The sequence below is a fragment of the Mauremys reevesii genome, linkage group 5 (genome assembly GCF_016161935.1).
Source record: "Mauremys reevesii isolate NIE-2019 linkage group 5, ASM1616193v1, whole genome shotgun sequence".
NCBI lineage: Eukaryota > Metazoa > Chordata > Testudines > Geoemydidae > Mauremys > Mauremys reevesii.
The window spans coordinates 30573328-30585454 of NC_052627.1; the positions used below are offsets into that span (position 1 = coordinate 30573328).

Here is a 12127-nt window from a genome sequence, read left to right on the forward strand (position 1 = left end):
GAACAGAACAGCCTTTTTGTTTTTTATTTTTTGTTGCAAGCATTGGAGGTAACCCATGTTTTTTAAATTGTTTCTTTCTTTTCATGTGCTATGGAAAATCTAAATAACCACTCACTGTACACAATGTGTACCCCTTTAATGATAAATTGTCTCCAGAATCCTGGAGGGGGGGGAAAATCTAACAATGAAACACTCTTTAGGAAACAAAAATTATAGAAATAACAACTGTGTCACATCAGACCTCATTAGAGTCAATGAACTCACTGTGGTATTTAACAATTTCCAAGAAGTAGGCCATAATTCATAAATTAGTGTAATTCATAAAGTACTTAATTCATAAATAGCACTGTTGAGAACAGCAGCAGTATACAATCCTTGGTTTACAGAGACCCTTTTTTAAAGAGTAAAACCTAGGAGCTGGAAAATACAAGAGTAAATAAAAATTAAAAAGGCATCGGCTTGATAGCCATTGTATACAGTTTGGAAAATGTATATTATTCCAAAACCAAAAATCTTTGTTTCAAAAACCAGTCAAGGTTGATAAATGACAACAGTGTATTTATGTATCACATTGTTTGCAAAACGCAAGCCCTTAAAAGCAAGGAAATGAATAGTTAGTGACATCATAAATCTTATTCTGGATAAATAATAAATATAGACACATTGAGACACACTGGTCTCTTAAGGCTGCTCCGTGCTGTTCTAGCACCTTAAAACCAGTTTAACTGCCTATGGTGATCCTTCTGTAGGCTCCTGCTCCCCTGGGTACTGAAATGACTCCTTTAGAGCTCCTTATGTCCTCTATCTATAGGAAGAAAGTCATAAAGTAGATCTGTAATAATGCTCTGCTCTTACTCCGAGGACTGGCTCAGTAGTAGGGTGACCATGTTTTCCCAAAGGGAAATTGACACCGCACAGGGCCTACCCAAGGCCCCTCTGCCCCCTTGTGAGCCCCCCACCCCGCCTCCTGCCCATGGAGCCGGCTTGAGGTCCCCATTTCTCTCCTGTGCATGAGGCTGGCACAAGCTTCCCCCCCCCCCCCCGCCACTGGCCTGAGGCCCTCCTCTCCCCCTGTGCACGGGACCAACACAACCCCCTCTGCCTGTTCAGGGCTAGCACAAGGCCCTCCTCCACCCCCTGCATTTGAGGCCAGCCCAGAACCCCCTGCCTCCGACCTGCGTGGAGCTAGCCCGGCCCGAGCTGCTCTCCAGAGCCTTCCCTCCACCGCAAGGCTGGTGTTGCTGCTTGCCCCTCTGTTCCTTCACACCCTCTTAGGGGTCGCATCCCACTTTTTTGGCAAAACCGGGCATTTGTCCAGTTTGCTCAAATGGGACAAATGCCCAGTTTTGCCAAAAAAGTTAGGATGGCAGGGACAGGGCTTAAAAGAGGGACTGTTCTGGTCAAAATGGGACGTATGGTCACTCTACTCAGTAGCCAGACTGCCCTGGGATCAGGGGCTGCAAAGTGGCTTCTCCAGAGCTGACTGTAGCTTGGCTGGACCAGAGAATCCGGCCCTTTATTCTTAACATGTACAAAGAAATGCATAGTACATCACAACATAACCTTAACTCTGACCCATGAATATTTTTGAAAAGATGTTTTGTTATCTTGATTTTAATATCTAAACTAACTGTCCACAGTTGAAATAATTCATAACAATTTGCTTCACTACAACCTGTTGTCTTCAAATATAGTTGATGCATGATTTTTCAAGAAAATGTATCTACATGGAGAGTCTAAAGGAGTAGTTATAAGACATTTCAGAACAAGAGCAGTGGTTCTCAACCTTTACTATACCAGGACTCCATTCCCTCTAAGATCTAGCTAAGAACGTCCTTCTGTTTAGCAATATGGAAAGAGCGGAGTGGTTCAGATGCTCTGATACTTGTGTGCAACTCCCCCAGGTAGTGAACCCATGAGCTAAAGGAAGACAGATGAACGCTTGACAAGAAGTGCTAGTCATCCTGGTTGTGAGCACTATAATTGGGGGTTTCTGAGTGTATGAAAAGGTGGATGAGACCTCTTACTAGATTAATAGGAGAGGAAAATCATGTCAGTTATACCTTATGTTTTTTTTAAGCAATTTTCCATAAGAATTTTTATTTGACCTATGTCCTTAATGATAATTTGCCCATTTTTAACACATCCATTCTTCTGGATACTCCAATAGTTGCCAGTGAGAGGTGTTTTGTGCTTAATTCATTGAACATTGTGGAACAAGTTAGTTTGTAACTCTTTCACTACTTCATTAACTGCCTTAGGGCAGGTCTACACTACGGGGGAAAATCGATACAAGATACGCGAATTCAGCGACGTGAATAACGTAGCTGAAGTCGAAGTATCTTATATCGAATTACCTACCGTCCTCACGGCACGGGATCGATGTCCGCGGCTCCCCATGTCGACTCCACTACCGCCGTTCGGGTTGGTGGAGTTCCGGAGTTGACAGGAGCGCGTTTGGGGATCGATATATTGCGTCTAGATGAGACACGATATATCGATCCCCGAGAAATGGATTGCTACCCGCCGATACAGCGGATAGTGAAGACGTACCCTTAGAAAGCACACATCAACATTAAAGTACTAAGTCTAAAGCTATTATCTAGCTGAAGTACACTTGATCTTGTCTAGATTTTTGTTTCAAAGCTAAGCTTTTTCAGAAAGTAATACCTAGCACCAAATTACTAGAAAGAATAACCTGGGGATAGCTACAGTTTGTGAAATTTCAAGAAATAATTCTAATGATAATTACCAATTTGGTTTCTATTATTAGAAAACAAATATTAAGATAGGTAATTGCTTAGCTATTAGGTTTTTGATAAATATGGACAATCAATAATTATCACTATAACTATTTGTCAAAAAATTATATGTAGATGAATAATGATAACTTTAATTTGTTACATGGCAAAAAAAACCTGTCTCTTTGTTAAGCTTTTAATTAAAATTAAGATTTCCAGAAACTGGACTCAGAAACTGTCTCTTAAGAATGAAATTTGTTTAAAATATCTCTAAAGTGAAACAGGAAAAAAAGGAACAAGAGCTGATTTTTCCAGTGTTTCATCTGCACTCCTAGCCTGTCGGAAATCTAGAAACCCTGTAGAACAGTATGTTGGCAGCTCTTGAACTTAGCTACAGTAAACTGGTTTTCCCTACTGCCTATCATTTGGCATCATTAATCTTCATTAAACCAGTTTATCCCATTGAGCTTAAAGTCTCTTTCTTTTTGGAGACTTGAAAATTGAAAAAGACATTTAAAACAAACAAGTCCTGTTTAAGTACTCTGTATGGGTGAAATATAACTCAGCACAGAATCTGCTGATCATATTCTACAGGGATTTTATCCAGGGTGAGAAAGTACAGTACATTTGCTTTATATACAGTACTCTATATCACACCAAACTATATACATGAAAATCTGTTGCATTGCCTTAAACTGAACTGTCATGCTCAATATAGCTTTATAAATATTGACACATTTCCTCCACCACACCATGCCTCCCCCAAATCCCTATGTTAACTGTGAAATTATAATTATATAAACATGGAAAAATATGGACATTCATAGTGAAGGATCAGTGCTTTTGGTAGCTGGACACCATCGGGGCAGCAGATAAAGCTAACAACCCTGCTTGAGGAAGGCATCCCTATTTGAGACAGCAGCATGTAAGCATGTCATGTGCTTTACTGAATAGAGAGATGGACCTAGGCAGATGTGCTAGTGCTTTTCTGAATTGGGGCCATTACCTTTGGCCCCATCTGCATGATAAATACTAATAAGTGGAATCTGTTGCGTATATAAAACAATTGCAGTATTCTTTACATATCCTCTGGTGGTACTCAACATTCCAGTGGAAGTCTGAAGGATCTGCCAATTATTTCACAGTTTACATTCCCACATCCCAAGGATCAGTATAAAGGCCACCATGGTGGCATAGCAGGATTGGATAAAAGTTCCTGAAGATTTAATTAGGAAGGAGGAGTGCCTCATGTCATTCAACAGCAGTTCCTCCAACTAAATACAGCTGGCTTGGGGAGCTAAAGGTCAGGGGCCATGTTCTGATCTCTTTAATACTGACATAAATGCAGAGTAATTCCATGGTCTTCAATGGTATCATGATGATGGAGCTACAATAACAATTAGAATGTATCCAGTGATTAGCACTTATCCACATTTTCATCCAGTGAACTCAAGGTATCGGGGAGTTGTGATCTGCATTTGATTCCAGAAGAAATATTTGAATAGATTAGTTTCTCTTTAAGGGCTAAGACCTATTCTTTTATTTCTCTGACGTATCTGCCTGATCCTACATCCATCCAATACAGTCAGTGGAAATGTTGGACGTGCAAGATATGCAGCATTCTATAAATGCGAGTTACATATGGGAACGGAGTTTTACAGCTGTACAAAAGTTCAACTTAAGAAACTGTTATTTTTTTGTTCATTCCCTCAGAGTTTCACTTTGAGTTCTCAGGTTTGAACCCAAAATCTCAGAACAGCTGGAATTACAGTTTCACACCATTTCAAGTTAAAACAATAAATCCCTCCTTAGCATGCGTGTGGAGGGAGGCTTTTTGTGCAAAACTTGGCCAAGGCTCATTGGAAACCTTTGCAAATGTCAGGCCCCAGTTTGTACTAAGGTCTTTCTTGGACAAGCTCTAACTGACTTCTGTGGAAGGACTGATTTAAAAACCGCGTAATAGAGGAAGGAAAGTAGAAACTGGGGTCCAAATCCTGAGACTCTTATTTTGGTTTACAAATAAAATTTTAAAAAAATCTTTAAACGGACAGGATTTGATTTGCTAACGCATTACTCCTGTTTGACAGCAGCGTAACTTCATTGATTCCAATGAAGATATATTGGCATAAAACTGGAGTACTGTGACAGTGATTGAGGTCCATATTCTCTAAGTTTCACAAGACAATTCTCTGCCTTTCTAACTTTGTATGCCAGGTTTCATAGTGGAGGAAAATTATGTCCAAGTTGCCCCTCTGAAAACAAAGTTGCATGTAATAAAAGCAGATACAACCTGAAAAATAGTGTTGGGGAGACTGCACAACACTGTAGTAGAATATTTATTTTGTTTAAGCCAACTAATTTTCTCTTCCAAGAACATATTGCCCTTTCCCTGCCTGAGAAAAATGTTTTCCCCGTTCCCATGTACTAAGCTCCCGTTGGCATTAATTGACAATTTCACCTGTGGAGGGCTTGCAAGGAAAATGCACTTCATGGCAAATAAATTACTTTTTTTTTTTTAAATTCCTTCTCCTCATATCCTCTCTCTTCCAATGGCTTGATTCAAGTAAAAATTGTAATCCTCTTTTTGTGACTCTGCAATCAATTGTTGCATGAAAGTTTGATTTCTGGTGTTGAATCAAAGTCCGTGAGACTTACACATCTGAATAACAAAACTTTGCCTACCTATAGCACCTTCAGTCCAAGTATTTTGAAGTGCTTTACAAACATTAATTCATTAAGCCTGACCGTACATTTTGAGGCAGGATGGTGGTACCCTCATCAGTAGTGTCATTTTGCAGATGAAGAAACTGGTGCACACAGAGGTTAAGGACAAAATTTTCATACTTGGGTGTTTAAAATCAGGCACTTAAATCCATATTTAGGCTCCTAGAGTGCAATCCTGCTCCATTCGAATTCAATGGCAAAACTTCCACTCACTTCAATGTTGTAGGATCAGGCCCTTAAAGGAGATTTGATTTTCAGATGTTCTGAGCATCTGCGTGTCCCATTGAAATCAGTGGAACTACAAGCGCTCAACATCTCTGAAAATTCAGTTCCCTGCAATTTAGGTGCTTAAATACGGAATTGTCTAACTTTAGCTGGCTACATTTGACAATTTTGATCTAAATGACTTGACAACATCACACAGAATGTCCCTTGCAGAACTGGGAATGAGACCTTGATCTACTGATGTTTGGTCCTCTGTTTAATCACAAGACCGTTCTTTCTCAATTATCTGTACAGTATCTAAGGCCAAGATTTGATTGTGACAAAAAGCACCACTGTATACTTAGAAATGCCTGTGTACTTGCACTGATATTTTAATGTTATGTCCATTGAAGTCAATGAGAGTTTTATGTGTGAGAAGTGCAGGATCAGCCTAATGGTTGCAGCTGACTTTACATTCGGCTAGATTGTCCCCTTAAATGTAGCCTTAGAATTAGGGGCTGCACATTCCTGCGCTACAGCTAGATTAGCTCTGGGAAGGAATTACTGGTGGGATTTTCAAAGGAGCCTAAGAGCCAATTCCCATTGAATTTCAATGGGAAAGGGGAGGTTTTTAAAAGCTCTCAAACAGTTTAAGAACACAAGTCCCGCTGATAGTCTATGGGATTTGATCTCCTGTATGCTTTTTTAAAGGTGCTCCTTACGTGCTTTTTAAAATCGGGGTGCCTAACTCCTTTAGGATCCTTTGAAAATCCTTACTTCTGTCTCCCCATTGCTGACCAGAAACAACTTCCCCTTCTCGCCACACTGGGAATCTGCCCTGCACCTGTCCATTCCTGTCACACCTGTATAGGGGGATGTAACAGGTGCACAAGTGCAACAGCAATCTGTGAAGGTCACACAGGGGTATGTGAGGGGGAGATGAACCATATACAGTTCAGATGTTCACATTTTAAAAGGATGTTGCAAAATTGGAGAGGGTGCAGAAAAGAGCCACAAAAAATGATTTGAGGACTGGAGAAAATGCTTAGGGCTTGTCTACACTACCTGCCAGATCGGTGGGCAGCGATCGATCCAGATGGCGTTGATTTATCGAATCTAGTATTGACAAAATAAATCAACTGCTGAATGCTTTCCCGTCGACTCTGGTACTCCACCAGAATGAGGAGCGCAAGCAGAGTTGATGGGAGCATGTCAGCTGTCGACTTACCGCAGTGAAGACACTGCGGTAAGTAGATCTAAGTATGTTGACTTCAGCTGTGCTATTCAGGTAGCTGAAGTTGCATATCTTAGATTGACCCCATGCAGTAGTGTAGACAAGCCCTTAGAGTGAGAGAATTAAAGAGCTCAATCCGATTATTTTACCAAAGAGAAGATTGGGGGGTGACTTTATTACAGTGTCCAAATGAATGCCTTTCTGGGGAGAAAATAATGGGTAGTAAAGTGCTCTTTAATGTAGCAGAGAAAACTTTACAAGAACCAATGGTTGGAAATGTAAAACAGACAAATTAGAAATTAGGCATACATTTTAACAGTGAAGGTAATTAATCATCAGAACAAACTGCCAAGAGAAGTGGTGGATTCTCCATCTCTAGGTGTCCTTGGATAAGACTGGATGCCTTTCTGGAAGATATTCTTTAGCCAAACACAAGTTATATTTTAGTTAAACGTAGTTTATTGGGCTCAATACAGAGATAAAAGAGTGAAATGTAATGACCTGTGATATACAGGAGGTCAGGCTTGATAATCTAATGGTCCATTCTGGCCTTAATATCTGTGAATCTGAATTGTACTGTCCTTTATATCTATGCAGCCAACGAGGAGCAGGCCAAAATCTGGCCCATTGTGATATGTTTAAAACTATTATGTCTAAATACAAATTGCATTTTAAATGTCAAGAACTATATTAAATTGCAAAATCACAATCTAGAAACTGCTTGCTTTTTCAGGCCCTCCAGGGAAACGAGGTAAGAGGGGCAGAAGAGGAGAGACCGGTAAGTTTTCACTTTTGGAAGCAAGATGTCAGATTTTATTTTGGGTGGATGGGTTTTTCTCAGTATTTTGTCCATTTTGGGCCAATATCTCCATTATTCTACTGGATAGATTCAGCTACTTTATTTTGGTTTGCACTTTTTCTTGTGGGCAGAGGGATGCACCTAGCATGCCTTATTTTTGCTCTTTGTTGACTGTGAGCTATAGGAAGAAAAGATCTGTTAAAAAAAATTCTAATAGAAGTTTGTGATCCTTGGCATATAACTTGTGGCCTTCTAAATTGCGTTCAATCTCAAATAGTCATTAAACTGTAGGCATGCTTCACAATACTTGATGCATCTATAGACCCTTCAATAGATTTTGTAATTTCTGACATAAAATACATGAATAATAAAACTGGTTATTGGTAATTCTGAAATAATTTCAGCACTTGGAGTCTTCTCTCATTTACACCTGTGCACATCTACGTAACTCCATTGAAGTAAATAACATTACAATGGTATAGATGAGTATAAAATCAAGCCCTTTGTGTTTAGAACAGATCATGTCATGAGGAAAAGGGAACGTGTTATGTGAACAGTCATGGAGGTAATGTCTAAATAGACTAACTTTGTAAAATAAGCTGTTGATTATCAGGAACTTGTAGCATTTAGGATTCTCTTGAGTTAAAATCCAGTCTGTGTTTGGCTGTTTGTAGCTGAAAGTTTGCAAATGCAACATATAAATAAAGAGAGGCTTTTTCTTTGTGTTGAAACTGCACTTGGGGCTTGATCTTCCCAGGTACTGGGCAGCTTCAGCTCCTCTAGACATCAGTGGGAGTTGATGGCACTGAGCACCTTGCAGGATTCAGCTCTTTGTCAGGATGACGTTTCTAGTAGGGCCATGGCTACACTTGCAGATGTAGAGCGCTTTGGGTTAAACCAGCCTCCAGAGAGCGCACCAGGGAAAGCGCTCCAGTCTGTCCACACTGACAGCTGCAAGTGCACGGGCATGGCCACATTCGCGCACTTGAAGCGGCATTTGGAGTGGTGCATTATGGGCAGCTATCCCACAGAGCACCTTTTCCCATTCTAGCGCTGTGGCTTGTGGGAAGAGGGCATGGAGTGCGGGGCATTCTAGATCCTGTCCCAATGCCCCATGATGCATCACTTTGCATCCCAGCAATCCCTGTTTCCATGCACATTTGGCGCCATCTTTCAATGGTTTATGTGCAGAGCGCATTTTGTCTTCCCTTTCGGTCTGCGGGAATGGAGCCCAAACTGTGGAACATGCTGATGAGTCTCGCCAGCGCGTCTTGTTTGGCAGTCAAGTTACTGCTTAAGATCCAAAGTGACAGTGAGGAGTTTGACGATGATATCGAGTCACGTAACGCATACAACACGAAATTGCTTGTCTCATTCATGGACATGCTCTCCACTGTGGAACACCACTTTTGGGCTTGGGAAACACCGTCCTGCAAGTCTGGGATGACAATCAGTGGCTGCAGAACTTTCGTATGAGAAAAGCCACTTTCGTGGCTGAGTTTGCCCCCACCCTGCGGCGCAAGGACACGAGATTGAGAGCTGCCCTGCCGTTGGAGAAGTGGGTGGCTACTGCAATCTGGAAGCTGGCAACTCCAGACAGCTACTGATCGGTCACTAACCAGTTTGGAGTGGGAAAGTTGATGGTTGGAATTGTGATCCTGCTCAGAAGAACCATGACTCTGGGTAACGTTCATGACACTGTGGCTGGCTTTGAACAAATGGGTTTCCCTAACTGTGCAGGGGAGATAGATGGGATGCATATTCGTATTCTGGCACCAGCCCACCTAGCCTCCGAATACATTAACCGAAAGGAGTATTTCTCCATGGTTCTCCAGGCACTTGTGGATCACCATGGTCATTTCATTGACATTAATGCAGGCTGGCCCGGAAGGGGGCATGATGCACGAATCTTTCGGAACACTGGCTTGTTCAAGAAGCTGCAAGCTGGGACTTTTTTTCCAGACCAGAGGATCACCGTAGGGGAAGTCGAAATGCCCACTGTGATCCTTGGAGACCCCGCTTACCCTTTAATGCCATGGCTCATGAAACCCTACACAGGGAGCCTGGACAGCAGCCAGAAATGGTTCAACTACAGGCTGAGCCGGTGCCGAATGACTGTGGAGTGTGCTTTTGCCCGTTTGAAGGGCCGCTGGCGCTCTCTTTATGGGAAGCTGGACTTGGCCAAAGACAGCATCCCCGCGGTTATATCCGCGTGCTGTACCCTCCATAATATTTGTGAAGGGAAGGGTGAAAGCTTCACTCAGGCATGGGACTCAGAGGTTCAACACCTGGAGGCTAATTTGCATAGCCAGAGAGCAGGGCTATTAGAGGGGCCCAGCATGGGCCTGCAAGGATTAGGGATGCCTTGAGGGAGCAATTTGAGGCTGAAAGCCACCAGTTATGTCTGGTGCTCTGCATGGGAGTTAAGTGCAGTGGCTGTGTTTGGTACACTGACTTGCAGTGTTTGTTGCTTTCCTGAGCTAAGGTATATTTTGCTTTATGCACTAATAAAGTATGTTTTCAAAGTAAAAAATTCCATTTATTGAAAAGAAAATTCACTTATTGGAAAAAAAAAACCCACAAAGTAACACAGAAATTCCAAAAGGGTAAGGGGGTGGAGTGGGGACCGATTCACTCATAGTCTTGAGTATGTCCTGATTTCATACTCTTGAATCCTTTCTGGAGTGCTGTGCACTGAGTGCTGCACTTCAGGATGGCTATAAAGGCATGTTGAGGGGGGTTGAGTGCAGTGGATAAGGGTCGTAGTTTTCATGGCTGGGTGGTGAACCTATGGGTGTAGGAGGCAGCTGGGGGCAGTAAGAACCCAGATGTTGGGGAAAGTGGGTTGGAGGGGACATGGGGGCACAAGGCAAAGAGTTTTGGGGCACAAGGGCTGCAGGGGGGGACGAGCGCGGTAGTGCTCCATCTGCATGGCGACCAGTGCCTGGATAGAGTCCGCTTGGCACTCTATTATGCTAATCAGCCGTTCCGTGCTTTGCCGCCGGTGCGTTGTGTTTTCCTGGCAGATTCTCCTTTCGCTGTCCCTCCACTTCTGTGCCTTTCAATTCTCTTTTACAGACTGCTGCATGACTTCATGTAGCATGTCTTCTTTGCTTTTACGCGGCCTCTTCTGGAGTCTTCTCAGTCTGTCGGCCGGTGATAAGAATGACGGCTGAGATCTCAAGGTTGCACCTAGACAGGCAACATGCAACACTTAACAGATGCAGCATTGTACACACCAGACAGAGCAATGATTCCCATGCACTTAAGGAGGGCAATCACAAAAAACATACTTTGCCTGTCCCAAAGCGAGCGCACATAACCCACGGGAGCCCCAGAAATGGTGAGTAAGCACAGGGTCCATGGGGAATTATTGTTTCATGGCTGTACTGTCCTCTGGGTTTCTGTGTCTTGGGGAAAGCCAACAGCTGCAGGGGGAACCTACACTGAACACTGTCCCAACGTTCTCCACAGGAGTTTGTCCTGGAAGATATCTCACTGCTGAGGGTGACCAGGGAAGCAAGGGAGGGTCTTCTCCTACAATGTGGCTTCCTCCCTGGCCCATACTCAGCTTGCCTGTGTGCAGCAATGGTCCCCCCACCCCTCACAGCACAGTGGTGCGGACACATTAGCCTGACTGGGACAAGAACCACGCTGGCTCTCCCAATAAACCTGCGCAGGCGCATTGCCCACGTTCTGGCTGAGGCTTTTGAAGAGATCACCGATACCAATTACTGTGATGTGATAGACCACATCAATGTGCTATTCTGCATCTAGGCATGTATGCAGCCCTTACCCTCCTCGCCCAAAGAGCCCATACCTAAAAACTTCCTTCCCGAAAAGAAAGCCGCTTACCAGGAACCTCCTCTGTTGTTTGCCCTTCCCAGACGCTGCACCGGATGCTGCGACTGGCTGCCTTCCTCCTGGCTTGAGAAGAGCTCCTGGCTGCATGCATCTAGGGATTCCAAGGTGTCTTCCCCTGCCTCAGCACCATCACTCGCGCTTTCCTCCTCCTCCTTCTCCTCCTCCCTCCCCCTGCTTTGCTGTACTGGTCTTGGAAGTGTCCATGGTGGTCGTTGCAGTAGAGGTGGGATCACCCCCAAGTATCGCATCCAGCTCTTTGTAGAATTTGCAGGTTGTGGGGGCAGCACCGGAGCGGCCATTTGCCTCCTGGGCTTTGCGGAAGGCATTCCACAGCTCCTTCATTTTAACCCAACACTGCACCGCATCCCGGTCATGGCCCCTGTCCATCATGGCCCTTGATATGTGCCCAAAGGTATCGTACTTCCTACATCTAGAGCGCAGCTGGGGCTGCACAGCTTCCTCCCCCCAAACACTGATGAGGTCCAGCACCTCGCCATTGCTCCATACTGGGGATCGCCTGGTGCATGGAGGCATGGTCACCTGGAAAGATGCGCTGAGAGC

At 43.5% G+C, this 12127-nt stretch overlaps 1 protein-coding gene across 1 annotated transcript in view; it reads left to right on the forward strand.

Moving 5' to 3' along the window:
• Positions 1–12127, forward strand: part of COL25A1 (collagen type XXV alpha 1 chain) — a 438508-nt gene that overhangs the window by 229853 nt on the left and 196528 nt on the right. Inside the window, exon 6 of the mRNA XM_039542396.1 lies at positions 7637–7681. Within this exon, the coding sequence (XP_039398330.1) occupies positions 7637–7681 (45 nt within the window). The remainder of the gene's footprint in view (positions 1–7636; positions 7682–12127) is intronic.